At 43.3% G+C, this 22,007-nt stretch overlaps 1 protein-coding gene across 3 annotated transcripts in view; it reads left to right on the forward strand.

The window, feature by feature from the left end:
* Positions 1-2,063: 2,063 nt before the first annotated feature.
* Positions 2,064-22,007, forward strand: part of LOC143301399 (uncharacterized) — a 62,126-nt gene continuing 42,182 nt past the window's right edge. The window contains exons 1-2 of one of the 3 annotated variants that reach the window (XM_076615670.1): positions 2,064-2,238; positions 20,028-20,329. In XM_076615670.1, the coding sequence (XP_076471785.1) occupies positions 20,293-20,329 (37 nt within the window). In that variant the 5' untranslated portion in view covers positions 2,064-2,238; positions 20,028-20,292. Of the gene's footprint in view, positions 2,239-2,711; positions 2,934-14,827; positions 15,076-20,027; positions 20,330-22,007 lie in introns of those variants that run through there. The other 2 variants (XM_076615660.1, XM_076615651.1) reach the window with 2 other exon arrangements.

Below are 22,007 nucleotides of genomic sequence, written 5' to 3' on the forward strand. Positions count from 1 at the left end.
CCTTGTGCTGATTGTGAGGCCAAAGTTGTCACAGGCAGCAGAGAACTTGTCAACGCTGTGTTGCATGTCAGCTTCGGAGGCAGCGTTGAGAGCACAGTCATCAGCAAACAGGAAGTCGTTGACGGTGTCTGTCCTCACCTTGGTCTGCTCAACTGTATGTGGGGGAGACCTACCGTTCTTTGGGCGAGCGCTTCTCCGAACACCTGAGGTCGATGAAGCTAGGCTACAACAATCCTGTCGACCAGCATTTTGCTGGCCCACACCACAGCTTCACCCATGCAAGAATCTCAGCTGTGTGGCAGAACCCCAGTGACAGCACGTACAGAAAGTACATGGAGAGCCGCGTCATTGACCGCTTGGGGACCGCACAGCCGAATGGATTGAACATCAGAGTCACTGACGTCTAGCGCCTGGGCCCTTCTGCCTTGATCTCTCTGTCCTTATTCTTTCTTTACCCCCTATCCCTCTTTTTAGAAGCAATATATATGTGTATGCATTTGTATGTATGTGTATATATGTGTGTGTATGTGTGTGTGTATATGTATGTGTGTGTATATATATTGTATGTGCATGTATGTGTGTATGTATATGTGTGTGTGTATATATATGTGTGTGAGTGTATGTGTATGGACGTATGAAAATGTGTATGTACATGTGTATGTATATATGTGTGTATATATATATTTGTGTGTGTGTGTGTATTGCACTGAATGGTGATCAGCAAGTGTTTAGTGTGCATGGCCCATCAAAACAGAAAGTAGTGAGATGTCATCACCCTTTTCTCACATAGGCTTTCCTATTCAAACTGTCCTCTTCTCATCACTTGACAACGGGCCTATGGTTCGAAACGTCGTGTCCCACTGTACAAAGAGGATTCAGCCACCACCAAAAAGGTTTTTATAAACTTTAGTTATTTTGTTGTCAAATGTAGCATTCTGTTTTTGAATGCTTTCTCCGATTAGCTGCACCAAAAAAGTTCGTCTATCCCTTCTTTTCAACGTTTTTTCAACGGTTGAAATAGCAGGGGTGTCTGAGGGTAATGCGAACGGGCAAGTGATCCACTGCAGTTGCGAACGATGGGTTTAGGTACACGGGGACAATTAATTAAAACAGAAGCACGTCTTGAACTCATTACACATAACATAATTATCATTGGAACATTGCACGAGACTGTTGTATTCTTGGTGTCGAAGTTCAAGTCGTCTTGCTTGCTTCCCTTGATTTTAGAGCACGTTGTGAGAGCACGTTTCGGAACTTGGTCGGCAGTGGTGCGCAAAAAGAAGAAAGAGCGCGGAAATAGCAAGAAATGCTGATGTTTGATTGGTTCATAGAAATGAAGATTCATTGGGGTTTCAGAACGAAGTCGAAGCAGACGATAAATTGTGAAAGGTGTGTCGTGAGAACGCTTCGGAGTGGGGCGGTACACGAACCGTTCGCAATTACACGCTGTTCGCAGTTAGGCATACTTACTATGCAGCGTTTCAAACCGTACATAACTGAAGTCCTCTCTCTCTCTCTCTCTGTAGAGAAATTGTAACCTCGTGGTTCATTTTCCCTCCCAAGCCAGGTATACCAATTTTTATTTTATTTTTATTTTTTATTTTTATTTTTTTTTACTCTTTAATATTTTGTAATGTCATTTGGTCACTTAATCCTTTATGAAGGCTGTGGCCTGGTGAGAAAACCATTCGCATTCTCCCCCGCCCATCCCCGCCCTATATATTATATATATATATATATATATATATATATATATACATATGAAATATGTGTGTGTGAGAGAGAGGGAGGGGGAGAATTTGGACCCTACGATGAGTTTAATTTGGGGCCATTTGATTTCGAAGGGAGAGCTGTGTGTGTGAGTGAAGTTGTCGCGGTATGCTTTTGGGATACCAGTATAGTTAGTTCTCACGATCATTTAGTGTTGCCTATCTTGTGTGCCATAGCTTCCCCGACACGAGTTGATTCAGTGAATGGGTGGTGGAGATGATTACAGGCCCGTGGTGTAAGTTGCAAAACCGCACCGGCTGAGTCTCTATTGAAAAATGCCGGTGTGTAACCATCCTGATAACACAGCTTGTCAACGAATAACACTACATTCAACACGAGAACATACTGCAAGATTGCTTGCAGCTGTGACCGACACCCTTTTGTGAGAGACGAAGCGAAGAACGTTTCCGGACTCTGGCGAAACTCCGCTTAAGCAGAGCCTGTCAGCGAACACCTGTTGCGATTAACGTAAGAACCTGCCAGAATTGTTCTCTTGACGCAGACGTCGAAATGAAATTCGTGATGACTGTGTCATAAATCAGTCGTTTATGCAAAGGGAGAAAACTCCAGTTTCTGATTTGAGCCAAATTTGACTTCGAGTTTGTCAATGAACAGCCGATGGGAATCTGCAAGAATTTAAGAGTGGATTGGACCTGGCATTCTTGAAAGCTACGATATATTTATCTGTGCGAGGGATTTTTTTTTTTAAGTGACCTCCTACATGTCCTTTTGTTGATCTAACTTCTGACAAATCGGTCAAAATAACTGAAGACAGTTTTAGACGGTAGATGACAGAGAGAGAGAGAGAGAGTGTGTGTGTGTGTGGGTGGGGGAGGGTAGGGGGGGGGGAGGAGGAGGGGGTCTTAATTGTGACTCGATTAATTTCAGCTACTGAATTAAAGCAAGAGCCAGGGCCGCGGTGAGCCAGATCATCAGTTATTCATCTAGCAGATAGATGATTCGAAGCTGGCAACCTGTTATAGTTTTCGGCACTCCGTCTACTTGAGGAAAAGGTGGTTTCTTACTGTGGTCCGTGATTGTGCATAATTAGGCATTATATCCTGACTGCATGCGGCAATTGGGGCATGAGCGGATGTCCTTGTGTGGTCGACACGGGAGGGGACACAACACATACCGTATAATGCAAGACTTTAAACGGTGTGGTGAGTCTATTTATACGCATGATAATTTGTGTCCGCTTCTGTCCTGTCAGTGTCCGTCTGCTCAGAGATTGATGCAAGCATCTGCGGGCAACTCTGTGTGTGTGTGTGTGTGTGTGTGTGTGTGTGTGTGTGTGTGTGCCGTGAGCGCGCGTGCGCATATTTATGTACTTTATGTATGTGTGTGTGGTTCTGAGTGTATGCCTCTGTACATGTCAGTATGTGAGTCAGTGTGTGTGAATGTGTGCGTCTGTGTGTGTGTGTGCGCGCGCACGCTTATGTACCTACGTTATGTGTGTGTGCGTCTCTGTGTGGTTCTGAATATATGCCTCTTTACGTGTCGGTGTGTTTTTGAGTCACTGCGTAAAGTGTGTGTGTGTGTGTGTGTGTGTGTGTGCAGGCTCGTGCGCACTATAGGGAGTGGACAGAGAGGAATTGAAGGTTCTATCATTACCACTCGGAGGGGACTGATCTATAATATAAAAAAAAAAAATTATTGTTGACTCAACAGTCAGTTCATGTAGATGTTCTAATGTACCAAATACCCTTGCACTTGATCCAACAGATCTTTCTAAAAGTGGCAGCCTTAGCCGTGTATGTGTAGGACGTGTGAGTTTGATACGATAGTGCGAATACTGTGCCAACAGCTGACACGCTGCTGCCAAATCACCGATATTGCTCTCTCTGTCTCTCTCTGTCTCTCATTGAGTCTCTCTCTCTCTCTCTCTCTCTGCCCCCCCCCCCCCCCCCCCCCCCCCCCCCCGCCCCCCTATCTCTCTGAGTCTCGCTCCCACCCCCTCTTTCTCTATATATCTCTCTCTTGTGTTGGTTCAAAAGGCAAGGTATTGATTGCTTTTTGGAGGTATCTGTTTGCGATACGATCGGTTTTAGTTCCACTACTTCTGTACCGACAGACAACCAGGTGGAAGCGTCTAAAAAAAAAAACCACACACACAAAAAACAACAAAAAACAAAACAAAACAAACAAACAAACAAACCCTAAATGCTGAATGTGATTCATCCTGACCGACCGACTGCCTTTCTGTTTGAACTTAATTTACTGCATGTAAAGATCTTCGTCTGAACATTAACAAAGTAAATGTAATTGTTTTTAGAAAATGATTTTTTTTTTTTTTAGTAGGCCTGGAAATGAAAAAAAAATGATCTAGAAGTTGTGAATGAGTACAACTATTTGATCTTCATTTATCATTATTTTACAAGAATAACTTCAATAAGTATTGTAACGGAGTTGTTGGAGTTGCAAGACGAACAAGGTTGTTTTGAAAGTGTAAAGTATGTAAGGAAGCTAAGCGAAATGACTGAAACATGTTTCTGCTTTTGATACCCAAGTACACCTTTTCCTTTGTGTGCTGCAGACGTATATGGATGACAAAGGCTGAAAACTATTGAGAAAGTTCACACACTTGCAGTTAAACTCCTTCTTCTTCTTTGTTCGTGGGCTGCGATTCCCAGACGAGTGGGCATTCACGTGCCGTTTTTACCCCCGCCGTGTATGTAATTCGTGCGTATTAGATCTGATTACGGGATCTTTAACGTGCGTGTTAGATCATCTGGATGCGTATACACATGAAGGGGGGTTCAGGTACTAGCAAGTCTGCACATCTGTTGACCTTGGAAATCGGAAAAGTCTCCACCCTTTACCCACCAGGCTCCGTGACCAGGATTCGAACCCGGGGCCCTCAAATTGAAAGCCCAACGCTTTAACAACTCGGCTATTGCGCCCGTCATTTGGCAGTTAACTAGTTCTGATCTGAACTGAAGTACCTGACAGTTTGTCGATGTATAGAGAGATTGGTCGCTACCCATTGTATGTCAACAGTGCAGTCAGATGTATCAGATATGGCCAGGAACATCAAAAATGGACAAAATACTTCTCCCCAAGCAGGCATATATACCTACCATGCTGTTTACTCTGGAAAAAAAATGGTTAAAACAACAACAAAATGTTGGGTCTCTCGCGTGAAAGAAGTACTCTTTGGCCTGGGTTTGTATTCATCTGGCTGCAACAAGGAGTTGGTTGTGAAAAAAAAAAATCGGCTTTTTATTTCTCTGTTAAAACAACATCTGAAAGATAGTTATCTTCAATAATGGGAAAGCTCTGCACTGCAGAAAGATATGTAGGCTATGGTTACTAAAGAACATTTAAAACTGCTTTTGAGAGTGAAATATCTTTGATTTTGTGGACATAAAATGTTTCAGAGAGTGCATTATAAAGATATGCTTGGGACGATTACCTTTGAAACAAGTTGCATTTAACTATTTTAAACAATGATAGGGATAAACTTTGCAGCTTACGTGGAATCGCTAAGGATGAGTATGTATCTGTCCTTGTCTTTTAATTGTATTCCCAAATCAGAGACAAATTCCTGAACAAATACCTGGTCTACAGTCATACAAAATATATACAACTATTGCAGTTTTGTGATAGTAATCAGTGCATAAAGCAAGGAACATAGCAATTTCTTCTCATGCAATGTAAACAGGAATCAATTTTACAGTTAATGTAGGAACGTTGATGCCTTCTGTCAGCTTAGATAAACAACTGGGAATCTGCATTAGCTGGACATTTACAGTCTCACTGCTTGGAATATCATGTTTTCGTGTTGCTGCTTTTCGTTATTCAAAGCGTTTACAGCTTTGTCTCTGACTCAGGACAGGCGCTAAGTATCCTTATCAGTCAATAAATCAGTTTGTATTCTTCTTTGTTTCTGTGGGCCGTAGGCCTATGGAATATTATTTTCTTGTCTTGTCTCTATCGCTCTATCTCTCTGTCACTGTGATCTCTCTCTGTCTCTCTCTCTCTTTCTCACTCGCTCAATTAATTTTGTCTCCCCATGTCACACACACACACACACACGTATGTACCACCACCCCCCCTCAGCCCCCACACACATCACCTGTCCACCCACCCACGCACACACTTGTCCCCACCCCTAACCCCCACACACTATACAGACAGACAGAAAACGGTGACACAAACGCAAAGAGACTTCCTGACTGGCTCGTTTCGCCAGAAATTTGTTTTTGTTTTGATTTTCACTTGCAACTCGATACGCTTGATATGGCTTTTTACGCGTGTATGGGGATCTGCGGCCGATCCCTTTTGACACGAGTTTGACAGTATTGTTCGTAATATTTTGCACCTTTCTGCACCTACCGTACCCCGTGAGGAATTTGGGGGCTTAGATTAGCACACACAGAGAATCCGCAAAGTGTCAGGCTGGCGACGATTTTCTCAAACTTGCGGGATCAACGGAAGATGAGTTCCGCACTATGTTGTGAGTTGATTGATTGAATATATGTATATAGCTTTATCGGATAATCTGGCGTGGGAGGGGGCCGTGAGGGCAAGGCAAAGGCTGCGGAGGTGGGTTGAGGGGGGCTGGTGCGTGAAGAGGGGGAAGGTGGTGGGGAGGGGCAGAAGGAGTGATTTCCCAAGGGTTGTTCGTTCGTTTAAAGGTATTGTGTCTTCTCCATACCTTTATTGTTGTTGTTTGTTTGTTTTTTTAAAATTTATATATATATATTTTTTTTTTTACAATTTTATTTTTATTTTTTATTTTTTTGGCGGTGGCAAACTATTAGTTTGAGCGAGCACATGCTTTTTTTTTTCTTCTTTCTTTAATTTTTTCCTGGTTTCATTTGATATCACAGGATAAAAAAAAGCAACAAAAAAAACAACAACAACAACAGTATCTAGGACTTCACATGCTTTAGAACGACTGTGCTGTTTTCATGGTCAAGGAAACTTAATGTTCAACACAGTACTGAAGACCACAACACCAAAGGCATCGATCGTAACTGACCACAGGCGTCAGACTGGACAAGACTGTAGGGCAAGGCGATAAGGGTTTGTACTGTCAGCACCGACAGTCTCTGCCTGCACGCCAAACTGTGGTTCGTCGGACCCTGATTTCGCTTCACAAAACTGCATTTCTTCGATGGACAGAGACGAGATTTCCTTGAAGATTTGCTATCGGTTTACTGCGGTCGTCCCGACACGAAACTGAGCCCTGAGGTGTCTAACGCGTCCAAAAAAAACAACAACAACCCCCTCACCCCCTCCCCCACCAAAAGAAAACGCGGTCGAAAGTCGACGGACACTGCAGTAAACTACTATATAAAACGCCAAGAACATAGTGAACGCCCACCCGCCATTTGGGGTTAAGAAATGATTTTAAATGCCCACCCCCACTTCGAATGAAAATCATGAAATAATGAAAATCCAGTTTGCTATTTGTGACCGTGTTGCTTTACAAAGCAGAGCAGATTTATATATTAGGATGAACAACAGAATGTGATGGCCTACAGGTAACGCGTCCGCCTAGGAAGCGAGAGAATCTGAGCACGCTGGTTCGAATCACGGCTCAGCCGCCAATATTTTCTCCCCCTCCACTAGACTTTGAGTGGTGGCCGTCTGGACGCTAGTCATTCGGATGAGAGGATAAACCGAGGTCCCGTGTGCAGTATGCACTTAGCGCACGTAAAAGAACCCACGGCAACAAAAGGGTTGCTCCTGGCAAAATTCTGTTGAAAAATCCACTTCCATAAGAAAAACAAATAAAACTGCACGCAGGAAAACAAAAAAGGCGCTTTAGTGTAGAGATGCGCTCTCCCTGGGGAGAGAAGCCGGAATTTCACACTGTTGTGATAAAAAGAAATACAAAATACAAATATATATGGCGATGTTCATTAAAACAAGATAAGTGCGATGTTTGACCACTTGTAAGTAGGTGCCAGAAGGACTGCCACCTTCCCGTACTGATGGTGGCGTGTGCGTGGGATGGGAGGTGGGGTGAGAGCAGGGGATTGGCTGGTGGGGGCTTTTTTTTGTTTTTTTTGCTGCAACAAAGACGAGAGCAAGCAGCAGAAATGATCGGAGTTCAAACAAAACAACTGCACCAAGTGAAAGAAAAGTGTGACTGAGCAGATCTGTCAGCGCTGTGACAGACTTGAACAAGAGAGAGAGTGAGTGCGAGAGAGAATATAGATTTTCTGTCTTGTTACGTGATCGCTAGGAATGCATGCGAGTAAAGGTTGAGGGATTAAGATGCAGTCTATGTCACGAGGAGATTCGCTGTCAGACCTAGGATACCATGAAAAGGCGCAAGGACCCGCGACGATGGGTCATACCAAACCCCTATCGCCACACTTCTTGACAAACACTCCAAAGCCCTCTGGATTGTGTGTGTGTGTGTGTGTGTGCGTGTGTGTGTGTGTGTGTGTGTGTGTGTGTGTGTGTGTGTGTGTGTGTCTTGTGGAGATGTCCTTTTTTCACGCACACATATATATATATATTTACACCCAGCCATCTGGAAAATTGTCCAGAGGAAATTTTTCCTCTAAATTCTTTATTCCACTCTTTTCCTTCTCTGCAATGTTTGTTCCGTCTTGTCGTTCATTCACCTTTGCATTCCCAGATATTTACCTTATCCAATTTTCTCTCCTCCCCTTCGCCCCTTCCCCCAAGCCTCTCAACACCCCCATCCCTCCCCCCTCCCCATCCCGGTCCTCCACTTTCCCCAAAGCCATCTCATTTGCGAATCTTTGATTTGACGCTGACACCTGTACTGGAGGAAAGTGAGGAGATGTTCATTAACGATGGGATTGGGCAATGGCCTCACCGCTCTGCTGTCACTGCTAGTAGTTTGTACATATAGCGTTGCAACCACCGACTTGTTTTAAAAGGGGGTCATGGCTCCTGTTTGCTTGTTATGTCAAGCAGAATGGCGCAAAGAAAAAAAGAAAGAAAAAATGAGCTGTGTGCGGATTTTCTTGTGTGTGTGTGTGTGTGTGTGTGTGTGTGTGTGACAGACAGACAGAGAGACAGAGAGAGAAATGCGCTGTCTCTCGTTCTTGTTATTCCTAGTTTTGGTCGCCGTGGAACTAGAGCGTGTCTAAGTCGTTTCGAAAACATTGCCACCAGGCAGTCCAGTGTCCTTGGCTCTAAGGGATGTGGAGTATTCTGGGGGGTGGGTGGGGTGGGGAAAGGATAGTGGGGGCAAAGGAAGAAGTGAATGTGGGTCACATGTCGTAACAGAGTGGAAGAAGGGAAGGGGGCGGGGGAGGGGAGGGGAGACGGGGCGTTGCGATGAGAGCCTCGTGTTTAATGAGGTGTGACCGTCAAGACTGTGACAAAACCATGCTTAGACCCATGTAAGGGGGAAGAGGGGTGAGGTCTGTACACGCACACATAATTATATATATTTACACATAATTATGTTTATACACGCACACATGTGTGTGTGCTTGTATGTTTACGTGTGTGTGTGTGTGTGTGTGTGTGTGTGTGTGTGTGTGCAGACCTCACCCCTCCTCCGTGTGTGTGTGTGTGTGTGTGTGCGCACCTCACCCCTCTTCCCCTTACACAGACTACCATACCTTCCTCCCGATTCTTCTTGTTTCGCCTGCAGGCAGCTGCGTTCCAGGTTCATCCGTGTCTAAAGAGTGGGCGTTATTCACGTGTGTGGTTGTTATTCCACGCCAATTAGGGCAGCCATTTTCCCAGGACTGAACACTGGATGGGGTTCAGAGGGTAGGATGGTGGTTGTGGTGCATAGTGCGTGTGTTGGTCTTTCCACATCCCTTCGAACACTTACATGGATTTCGAAATGTTTGATGTATGCGTATTTCAACTTCTGCAAGTCTGCGCATGCAAACACACACACACACACACACACACACACACACACACACACACACACACACTGATGAAGAGAGGATAGCACGATAACAAATCTGCAATATCAAATGTTGGGCAGTGAGACGGAAAGCGTGCACCCACAGGCGCTAACCGGAATGGAAAGCAAGGACGTCACAAACCGGTTGGGGCCGGACGTGCATGCGTCTCGGGACCTGGTCATTTTCATCTGTCGCCGTGCCTGTTTTGTCTTACCACCCAGCGTAATAATGTTGTCGCCGGCGACAATATGTGCCGACTCTCAGTGCACATTATTAATTTAACGGCGACTAATTCGCCCGGTGAAAATATATGTCCCTCCAAAGGCAGCCCTATCTGAATCTACCGACACAGAAGACTTTGATACAAGCTCATGACGCTGAAGATAACTGAGTGGGTAGAGTGTCAGACTTGTTATCTGCGGATCCTGGGTTCGAATCCCTCTTGCGATTGAGTATGGAGATAAGATTAGATTATTTTTCGATCTGCAGATCAACATTATGAGGCCCAGGGGTGAAGACCTGCCAGTACCCTAATCCTCTTTGTGTGCACACACATATATAAGTTTCGATACGCCATGCCAAACATCCTGTAATCCACGTCACGGAAATAACATTTTGTAATGGGGATGTCGTATTTTCCTGTCATTGTTAGCATCATTATTACTATAATTAAAGACCCATTACACCCACCCATCCACACAAACATATATATACACATAAATAAATATATGTATGTATATATATATATATATATATATATATATATATATATATATATATATACAGAGAGAGAGAGAGAGGGGGGGTACACATAAATAAATATATGTACGGCAGGAACGAAGAACCGCCAATCTTGTCGATTTTGGGCCAGTATCTGAATGGTACCTCAGGTGTCTCAACTGTTCTGCGCCAAGTGGTCTTTGCCCTTTCTCTGTCACGTCTTCCTTCTGATGTCCAGTAAAGGTCTGTTTGGGCTGTCTCCATGACCTCTTGATTGCACTGAGCGAATAGTGGTTGATGAGATGGTATTGTGTTTGTTGGTTTCTTCTGTTGCTGTTTCCGTAAGAAAATTTCTCTTTTATTTTTATTATTATTATTTTTTTTTGTTGTCCTTTTTACGGGACCGGGTTATTAGCCCTGCGCCCAACGCCCAATCTGGAGGACTAATGGATCGCGCTTTGTCCTTCCTCTACACCCTTAGGCCTGTCCGGCTTGGGTGGCCCCATCAGGAGCATAAGTTCCCGACGGCATAGGGGTCTAGGGGTCCCTGAGGCTCACAAGCCCTCCATTACCCCTTACCACGGCAAGGTGGAAATCATTCACACGGAGATCATTCCCAACAATGCATCGGGTGACAACGCGTTCCGTTCGTCTAGTGTCCAAGGACCCCGGTAGGGTCTTTCCAGTGTCTATCGCTGGCCTATTTTGACACTTTCATAATGGACACTGGGACATAAGAGTACTTGGACATGTTACTTTGCACGTAGGCCTACACCCGAATCCTCATATTTACTTTTCATCATTTACAAGCAAGCAAGCACACACACAGACACACACGCTCGATCTCACGCGTGGATGTGCGCACATGCATACACCAAAAACAGAGGCACGCACGTAGCAAGCAGGCTTAAAATGCATTCACACACACACACACGGCTCGCCCGCACACACGCATGGACGTGCGCACGCGCACACACCAAGCACGGAGGCACACACAATCCCAAACCAAAAACGTACACTAATGCACTCAAGGTAGGTACATTTTGTTTCGGTTTTGTTTCAGCCTGTCCTATGTCCCACTCGTGCGCGCTCAAAGTGCAGCGAAGATGAGTATTATCTTGTGAACGTAGCACTCCAGGCAGTAATTATGAAGAGAGAGAAAGAGAGAGAGAGAGAGAGAACCAACGGGTGCATGCACCTACCAAAACACACAAATCCAAATTGCGGGCACTTTGCTGCTCACCGGGAGTGAGTTGGCTTGTTATGTCTTTTTAACATTGGTCCTTGGCTCATGCCTTCTTTCTTGATACTACGTCTATACACCAGGGTCATGCTACGGTTGTAGACAACTATAATCATCCGAACAACCATCAATTTGTTTGGAAAAAAAAAGAAAAAAAGAGAGAGAGAAAACACACACACACACACACACACACACGAAGAAACTAGGGTGGGTTATGTAATTAGCGTGAAAGCCAATAATCATTCGTTTCATTTGAATGTACTTAGCGTGTAAGCCTAAAATATATCTGCCACTTGAATTGCAACTTTCACATGCTTTGTATGAGCTCTGAGATTTACCAGTGGAATCTCCCAGAGCACCTCACTGGCACACACACACGCACACACACAGAGTATACTCTGACACGCACGCATGCTCTCTCTTTCTCTCTCTCTCATAGACATACCCCCCCCCCCCTTCTTCAATGAGGCAAATCGGTGCGCAGTGGCAAATTATCATGTGTACTTGGGCACGATGCTGCTATGATCGTATATTTCATTTAAGTCAGTATGTCGTACCTGCATCAAAGACTGTATTACGGAACTGTACGTTTCCTTCAAGTCAGTCTGTATGGTTTGGCTGTATAGTGCCTGTTTTGTCAAGATCTTTAGTTGCGGTCACAATGTACTGACCTCAACTATATTTCCGTTTGTAGCTCATCCCGAGTCTCCCATACACAACCACACTAGTTTCGTCTGCCGCAGTTCCAGAGCCGGCAGTTTACAAGGAGCGCCCGATGTTAGGTCGCCAGGAGGCCACACACCAGAGGCGACCCTGAACTGCCGCTGAGTCATATCATTGGTGTTTACTGGTGTGTGCTCTGATTAAGCAGGCGCAGGACATCACTTACTAAGCTCCTTACTGATGACAATAATCATTAATAAGGCACGGAACCAGACTTAGGGAACATCTCCCCGAGAGTGGGGACCACCTCCACGGCTCCCTCAAACGTGCCGACACCGAAGGCTTTGACAAGAACTCACCACAAGCATGGATGTGGAGTGGAAATCGAAACTGGGGTCACCATGAGAGGAGGGCATGAAAGGCTACCGAATCTGGGACATTTCCCCCGCATTATTGATGATGAATAATGGTTGTCTCTCGTGAGCTGATGATGTATGATGATGATAACGATACCGACACCGTTTTGGTCCAGTTGGTCTTGGGACTACGTGACAAGGTTGTACGCTACGCTTCTTTCATAACAAAATCGCGGTGTGAACCAGGCCTGAGAGATACAGACACCTGAAATGTTAGAAAGTTAAGCAATACTCCCAAAGACACATCCGTATAGGCCCAGTCTTCATTCCAGTTTATTCATTCATTGATTTGATGACTTATCTATTTATTTATGTATCCTTTTCTTTCTCAAGACTTGACTATGTGCGTTGGGTTACGCTGCTGGTCAGGCAACTGCTTAGCAGATGTGGTGTAGCGTGTATGGATTCGTCGGAACGCTGTGACGCCTCCTTGAGTAACCGAACCGAAACCGAATTCCCATTTTAGTCCATAGCAAACTGTGGGAAAGAGCGGCCACAAACCAATAACTCCCCACCTCTGATGTTGTTCGAACAGGCGTTCTTCCAGTCGTCAGTCCGCGACACTAATCACTTCGCCACGACGGCTGGTCTCTCTCTGTGTGTGTGTGTGTGTGTGTGTGTGTGTGTGTGTGTGTGTGTGTGTGTGTGTGTGTGTGTGTGTGTGTGTTTCATGTTTTCTGCGACTTAAAAAAGTTATCTGACAATATATGTCTGTATGTTTGCCTACTTAACACAAACCCTCGCATGCGCGTTCTTCGATAAAGTCGCCATCCCCCATCCTCTGTGTGTGTGTGTGTGTGTGTGTGTGTGTGTGTGTGTGTATGTGCGTGCGTGCGTGCTCTTCTACCCTCACCCACACTCAAACCCTTTATCTCTCTCATAATGACAAGCGCAACCTGAAATTCCTGGGTTCGGTTCTGGTATCGGCACCTGCTGGGTTAGGTGTGCAGATTCTTCCGATCTTCCAGGTCAGCATGATTGTGCGCCGACCTAATTTTGTCTTCATACCCTTGTTACGTGTACACATACAGGAGTTTACACACGGCAAATATCCCGAAATCCACGTCATTGTTCGATGGGTTATGGAAACACCGAATATACCCAACATACACCACTCCAGAAAACGGAGTATGGCTACCTACGAAGTGGGTAAAACGGGTCATACACGTAAAATCGCTATCGTAGATACGAGTGAGCCTCGGAATCAATATGCAGATTCCGGCCAACGCAGAAAGAAAGAAAGAGAATATTCAGAAAGCTGAATGAAACATAGACATACATTTGGACAGTAAGATTTCTTTGTTGCCCCATCTTCTTCATTGCATAATTCATATTTTGACACTGTCAAATAAAATCCAGTTTAAACTAACAATCTTTTAGTAAGAAGAGAATGTAATCAAGCGACATGTACGGGACGTTTCAGTTGATACGAGGTAATGTTGTGGAGAAAAAAATAATATAAAAACAGAAAAATGGAAAAAGAACCTACGCATTGACGACTTTGCTATTCGTATTCGGCTAGCCGTGCCCGTTTTTACCTGGGCAGTGTTGCCTGAGGCAATCTTTGCAGTGTCAAGTTTGCTTAAGAATATGGAATCTACTGTGGAGTTTCTTAACGATAAGCAAACTTAACGCTGGATGTGACACGGAGAGAGAGAGAGAGAGGGGGTTGTGGGTTTGGCTATCTCAGTGGCTCAGTTGTTTGATAGCCGTTTGGCTACCTCAGTGGCTCAGTTGTTTGAGCGCCGAGTACGCGGTCAAAATGTCAGTTCGAGCACAGGCAATTGTATTGATGATATTGGAGTCTTTGGTTCGAATCACAGACATCAAACATGAAACTTTTGCCAACTTTAGCGTGTTGTCATTCCAGTGGCAGTGTAGTGTCAGATATGATTCCACCCACCCCGACCCCACCCCCAGTTTTCTGGGATGGTTATCCCCGTGTGTCGTCCCTATCACCCCAGGTGGGTGTCGACGTTAGACCCTTTGTAACTGAATAACAACTGGCCGGCAGATCGACAAAGAACGGCCTGCGGAGCTCATGCAAGCTTTGTCAGTCAGCCAGTCCCACCACACACGCTCGCACGCAGTCCACCACACAGCAAACAAATTACGCACGCGCGTACACACGCACTCACACACACACACACACACCACATCTCATGTGACTGAAACAGAAACTTGCCCGCGGCGCCCAGTCGACGGGCCTTCATAGCAGTCTCACTCGCGCACTCATGTGTCAACGGAAGAACAACGGAAGGGGGGAAAAAAAGACAACATAAGGCAAGACGTAGGGTCGGAAGTGACAGTCACAGATTTTTACCTGCCAGGGGAAGAGAGAGCGTCACAACCTGGGGTCAGGGAGCACAACACAACTGAACGACTGGCTATGTTTAGATAGGTAGGTGGATTTCGTTACCTGCGCAGTGCTGTGATGTTGTTGTTTAATCGACTATAAAGAAATTTGAAAAAAAAAACACCCAAAAACTAAGTGTGTGTGTGTGTGTGTGTGTGTGACGTGAAATGTGTGTCAGTGTTGCAGTGAAAAAGCAGGTTGTCATAGTGTATTAACTATAAACTTTGCGCGCCAAAGAGAAAGGAGAACCAGCTTCAGAATAAACAAAGCACGCGTGAAAAAATCACTTTCGTGTTTCTTCTCTCGCACAAAGGAGTCTCCAGTTGTGAAATCTGTAATGAAGTTGTAAACTTTAATGTTTTGCCATCTTCTTCCTTCCCTTCTCTCTCTCTCTCTCTCTCTCTCTGTTTTCTCCTCCCGAAGAAAGCTAATGGTATAGGACGTTCCGAGGTCGAAAGCAAATAGTTGTCACATGAGTTAGCCGACTCTGGCGGACATAGTGTACAGCATGACACACACATGCATATTTATCTCTGGAAGAAACACTTGAAACGCCTTCAACTAGCCGCTACACAAAAAGGCAGTCAGTCCGTCAGGATCAATCAATCCAGCATTTACATTTTCTTTAGATGCTTCTTTCTGGTTGTACGAAATTGTAGAACAAAAATTGATCATTTCGCCATTTAGAAGCTTCCCAAAAGCAGTCAATGCCTTGGCTTTTGAACCAACATAAGAGAGAGAGAGAATCACAGCCAGAAAGCTTACAAGAGATCAGCATGAGCTTGCAATGTGTGGTGTGTGGTGTACGTTCAAGAAAGCATGCGTGTTGATGTGCTGTGTGTGTGTGTGTGTGTGTGTGTGTGTGTGTGTGTGTGTGTGTTTGAATTCATTTACTCAATGTTAATAGCTTATTTTATTTTATTCCCCCCACCCCCTCCCCGCAGTGATTGTGTTACATTTGGCACGGTAAACACAAGTTGTGTAGAAAGTAAGATATACACTGACAGTTTGTCGACAAGTTTTGAAATATTAAATGCAAATATTTCGGAAAAATGGATGTGCACGCGAATGTTATCTGCTCAAAACTTATTAGTTCCTGCCGTTTTGCTCTTCATTTATCACTTATCCCCTTACATTGTTTTCATTTCGATTGTGCCAGTGTTCTGGTTATCATAACATGTACATACAACACGAGTTTTAAAAATGCAGACATTACTGATTTTCTTCATTGTTTGAAAATAACACATTGCTCATTCTTTCGACAGTGAGTTTTACGTACAGTGAGCTGTTCATTGTCGTCAAGATGCAGTTCAACTTACAGGTAGTTTTAACATTGAAAGAAAATGCCGATTCGTTCAACGATGAGTTTTAAAATGCAAACATTGCTGATTTCGAAGCGTGAGGAAGGTACAGAACCGCGTTCACCAGCAAGAATGCTCCATTTTTCCGACAACGTTTCGTCTACAAGCTGTGACTTCATTTCGACTTGTTCCGTACAAAGTGACGGGGTGATCCTAACAGAAACAGTTTGAGGTGTATGTACCAGTTCAAGAGCAACGGGTGAACGTTTTGCAACAACGAAAACGCGTCAGCGTCTGTGTGAAAGGGGTCGAAGGGTCGAGTACACCGTATATAAGTCTGGACCAAGGTTATAAACATATCCTTGGCCTTGAGGGTGTAGACGCCAATACGTCGTTAAACTCCAACAACACGATAAATATGCAGCACACATAACATGCCACCAGCGACCAATGCATGGTCCCTTGACTTGTGGGTCTACTGGAACGTTGCTCGACAAGTAAAGAGGAACTGTGAGGTGATATGGCCTTGGCACAGGAAAAGATTTATTACCTTCAGCCAAACGATGCCTGCGTCGAGTTTTTGACTCACTTGTGTAAACAATGTTTTAACCCGGTGTTCGGTTGTCTGTGTGTGTCTGTGTCTGTGTCTGTATGTCTGTGGTAAACTCAGCTTTAACATTGACATTTTCTCTGCAAATACTTTGTCAGTTGACACCAAATTAGGCATAAAAATAGGAAAAATTCAGTTCTTTCCAGTCATCTTGTTTAAAACAATATTGCGCTTCTGGGATGGGCACAAAAAAATTAAAAAAATGAAGCCTAAGTATATGCAAACTGCATTTACTGTTATATTTATATTTTTTGTATTCTCTAAACTTGGCACTTTGATCTGATATTCTGACCCAACAACAAGGGCAGTCATTATTATCATTTTTTGTTCAAACAGGAACTTCTTTTGCTAAGCATGGAAATGTTATTTATTTTGCAAGCGTTTTGGTGCAGATAGTAAAAAAGGGAAATTACTCTGTAATTAATGGTAGGGGACTTAATTTGCTTTAAACTGATCTTTTTGAAATTATACTCAATACATAAAAAGTTTGGATTTTTTTTAAGTGTATCACAAGTGAGTCTTGAAGGCCTTGCCTCTCTTGTTTGTTTGTTTTTTTGTTTTTTTTTCTCAATGTTCATGTTCAGCTGAAATGTTTTACTGCGCTTTTCACCTGGGTATAACGGGTGGGCTTACGGACGTACGTACTGTCATAAATGCGCTTGTGTGGTCAACGAGATACTTTACATCGCCGGTGTCATGGGTACTTAAGAAGTTGTAAAGTGTTTTATTTTCTGGTGAGACCATTCTTCCTCCTCACTTTGTGAACACATTGACCGTTAGGTAGAACGGCAGGTGAAAAAGTCATTAATCTTTCAACCATTCTCACGGCGGAAAAAAGCTCTGTGTGTCTGTTGGGAGGGGGGTTGTAATGGTTGAATGTTATGGTTAAAGTGCTTTTGCGGGGGGGAAAAGTCTGAACGGAAAAGTGGAACGGTACGAAGAAAAAGGGACGGACATTTCTACGAATTTGTTTTAAAACAGAATATTTTTTTAGCGTGTTTTACCATTGCAAACAAACTTGCTTTCAACAATTCAACAGGTATTCACTTGCTACGTTGTTTGAAACATACAAAAACACGTCATTTCAGCCACGATTGAAAAAAGGGATACTCCTAATTCGTCAATAGGCTCATATGTTTCATTGGTTAAGGAACAGCAACACAAAAAAACAACAAAAAACCGATTGTGCGGTGTGTTTGCCTGCGCTGGGCAATGGGTTGCTTTGTTTGCAAGGCCGGAAAAAGCAGACACTTCAAGCGCGAATAAAAGTGAATTAAGATCAAAAGTGGACCAACCCCCCTCCCCCCAGCCCCACCACCCCCCAGTCCCCTCCCGCCCCTCCAAACCAACCAACCAACCAAACAAACAACAACAAAAAATGGCAAAGCAAAACAATAAAAAACAAATGCAATAGTCGTTAATGAATAATATCACTGCGGGGATTTAAGGGGGGAAAAACCCTCATTTCCTAAAAATAAAAAAAATAAAAAAAATAAAAAGTAAATAAAAATAAATAATAATAATAATAATAAACTGGACAAAATCACGCATAGATTTTCAGTTTCGGTTTCTCAGGGAGACGTCACTGCGTTCGAACAAAGCCATATACGCTACCCCACATCTGCCTAGCAGATGCCCTACAGCAGCATAATCCAACGTGCTTGTCATGCCTTGAGTGCATGCTTTTATTTCTATGTACCTGTCAGAGTGGATTTCTTTTTATATAGTTTTGCTAGAGGACAACACTTTGGTTGCCATGGGTTCTTTTGCAGTGCGCCAAGTGCGTGCTGCACACGGGACCTCGATTTATCGTCTCATCCGGAAGATTAGACGCTCAGTTTGATTTTCCAGTCAAACTTGGGAGAAAGGGCGAGAGCGGGATTCGAACCCACACCCTTGCTGACTCTCTGTATCGGCAGCTGAGCATCTTAACCATTCTTGACCTTCCAGAATAGAATAGAACAGAGTGTGGGTTATTACAAAGTGTACCAGGGTCACAAGGAGTAGTTTGGGGGACAGTAAATAAAAAGTACAAACATTAATTGTACATTATATACAAATACAAGTATTTCAGGAATTTAGTTCGACATAATACGATTACGTATTGGTGCACGCGAATGCGCTCACATACACACACACAGGGTATCAACGCGCATGCTGTCTTGAACGCACTCTACACATTGTATATGAGTATGGGGAAATGGTCTCTGGTTGTACAATTCTGTCTTATTCATTTTATGTTGGTTTTGGAAACGAGGCATTTGATGCTTTTCGGAAAAAAAATGTCTTGGCGATACGATTTTTTTTTTTTTTAATTCTTAAACTTCTGTACCGATGACCAGAGGAAAGCATCTTAAAGAAAAGAAAAGAAAGCTGAATGTGATTCATCCTGACTTTATGTCTTTATGTGTTTTTATCTTGTTGTAGGTCTTTGTTTCTCATGATATGGTAGATCAGACACAGTAATCTTGGTGGCATTTGATGTTTACTTCATTTCATAACAATCCTGTTTGTGCCATACAATGTTTCCATACTAAATAGTGTTTTCTGGCTCTTATACATAACCGAAATCAACTGTAACGTACATGACTGGTGAAAACAGTGATCGACAACACAAACTCTATTGTTTGCAGTGTCAGCATGCCTGGATTTGTGTCCTTGTTGACAATGATCATGTCCAGAGAGCAATAGTCGCTAGCACACCTTGAGCTCATAAGTATTTGCTTTCTTCTTTCTCTTCTTCTTCATTTGCTCTTCATTCAACTCAGTTGACACACACGCCGTGCACGCCCACGCCCATCCTGGCTCCACCCACCCACACACAGCAGTACGTGCGCGCTGACACTATACCTTTCTGTGCCACTAAATATTTTGTTGATGATAACGACATCTTCAAATCTCATTTCGAAGTATCGAGAAAACAATCCCCCAGAGTCAGATCAGCTGAAATAAATTATCGAGTCGGCTCTTTGCTAACAAATTGATATCAGTGAGAAGATCCTCTTCAGTTACTCCGCCGTTAATTTACAAATTGTCGCTGATAAAGTCTTGGAGTCGACTAACTAATCTATTGATTTTTGTTTCAGGTTCATCATCTCCATCGGCACCATCATCATCGCCAGGAAAGGGAGAAAGGGGAGCTCACCAACACGGTTACGTCACATCCTGACAGTACCGTGTTTAAAGCAGACGACTTGCGGATCAGGCGACAGTGTGTGCGTGTGTGTCAGTCCCTGGCTGTGCAGCAGCGCTTCGCCGACTGACAAGTGGGATTGCCTGCGATCTATTTAGAACTTTGAAAACTTTGCGACTTTATTTTCATTGCCTCCGTTTTCCCCGTCGTTCCGAAAGATGTGGCTGCAAATAATCTCACTTCTTTTTGCTCATGGTGAGTATTACTGAGAGAGAGAGAGAGAGAGAGAGAGAGAGAGAGAGAGAGATTGTATGTTCGTATTGTTATTGCTGTTGTTGTCTTTCTCCTTCTCCTTCTCCCCTCCTCTCTCACCCCCATCCTCCTTATATATATATATATATATATATATATATATATATATATATATACACACACACATATATAAACATATGTGTGTGTGTGTGTGTGTAATATATACACATACATATGTGTGTGTGTGTGTGTGTGTGTGTGTGTAATATATATATACATACATACATGTGTGTGTGTGTGTGTGTGTGTGTGATGCCGACCTTTTCTGGTGAATAAAAGTATGACCTCATAAGCATCACCTTGCATGTTACGCTATTTATGCATTTTTGTGCTAATACCTTGTTTCCATGGAAACACTTTCTACCGGCTGTCTGTGCGCACTTGCGCGCACAAATGTTTCTCTGCATTTATCAAAATAACTGCATTAATATTCTAAGGTAAACGATTTAAATGTCAAGAGCTTCCGAGAGCTATATGAATCACTTCATTCTGTCCAAATTATTATCCGAAATATTTTTGCTCCTCTCTCTCTCTCTCTCTCTCTCTCTGTGTCTCTCTTCCTAAGATGTGGCAGTCTAAAAAAATTGCTAAAGGTATATGAATCAACGCATCGTTAATTCCTGCTGTAATTTTGACACCCGTACAGTGTGATTCACTAAATTCTACGTTGACTCACTGTGAATCATACTGAAATGATGATAAAAATGACAAAAACCGGCAAAAACAAACAAAAATAAACAGCAACAGACAGCTAAATAAACACGAAGTTTAGAATAATAATCACTAGATCAAACATTCATATTCGGATAAATGACAAAGTTAATTATCTGATATAGTTCAGGACCGACAGACAATACGAATATTTGAAATGCCGACTGATTTGCGGCCGTTTTGGATGGAAAGTGTCTGAATCCACAATCCGTTCCCCAAAATGAATAGACAGATGAATGAATAAATCAATGAATAAAAATATAAATGAGATGATAATAAAATAAAATAAGCCAAAAATTGTTGAACAAGCCACAAAGACACTGACATGCTGGTGAGATGGCGGCCGAAGAGTCGGGGACACACGGTATAAAATATGTCAATACTTTGTTTCAGTTATTCATCGCTATATAAATGGAAACATTAATTAAACCGACTGGACCAGGATATTTCGTGACCCAGTTGATCTGGCTATAGAATATCAGTTAGACAAATATAATCTTGACCCGGATTCATAATTACTCTACCGCAATTAGATCTCTTATCAGATATCCGGTAATTTATCGGAGAGTCATTGGGATGCTAATGTTGCTGTTCATGACAGGACTACAGCGATGCGTCATTTCGTGTACTGTTTTCCAAAACTGCCAGGGCTACAACACAGAAAGCAGCTGCGAAATATCCACAGTAAGAGTGGCATAATTCAGCACTGGCGAAGAAATGAATCAGTGAAATCTGGTCAGTCTCACACTGCTGATAACATAAAAAAAACAACAACTACAACTAATAAATAAGTAATATTCGTAATAGACACTTTGATAAAAATCATCATGAATCAAACGTACCTTGTTCTGCTTTTGTTGCACAAACCGAGGAAAGGAACTGATTGCAGTAATGATTATTTTAAGTAGGT

The sequence above is a fragment of the Babylonia areolata genome, chromosome 2 (assembly GCF_041734735.1).
Source record: "Babylonia areolata isolate BAREFJ2019XMU chromosome 2, ASM4173473v1, whole genome shotgun sequence".
In the NCBI taxonomy this organism is placed as follows: Eukaryota; Metazoa; Mollusca; class Gastropoda; order Neogastropoda; family Buccinidae; genus Babylonia; species Babylonia areolata.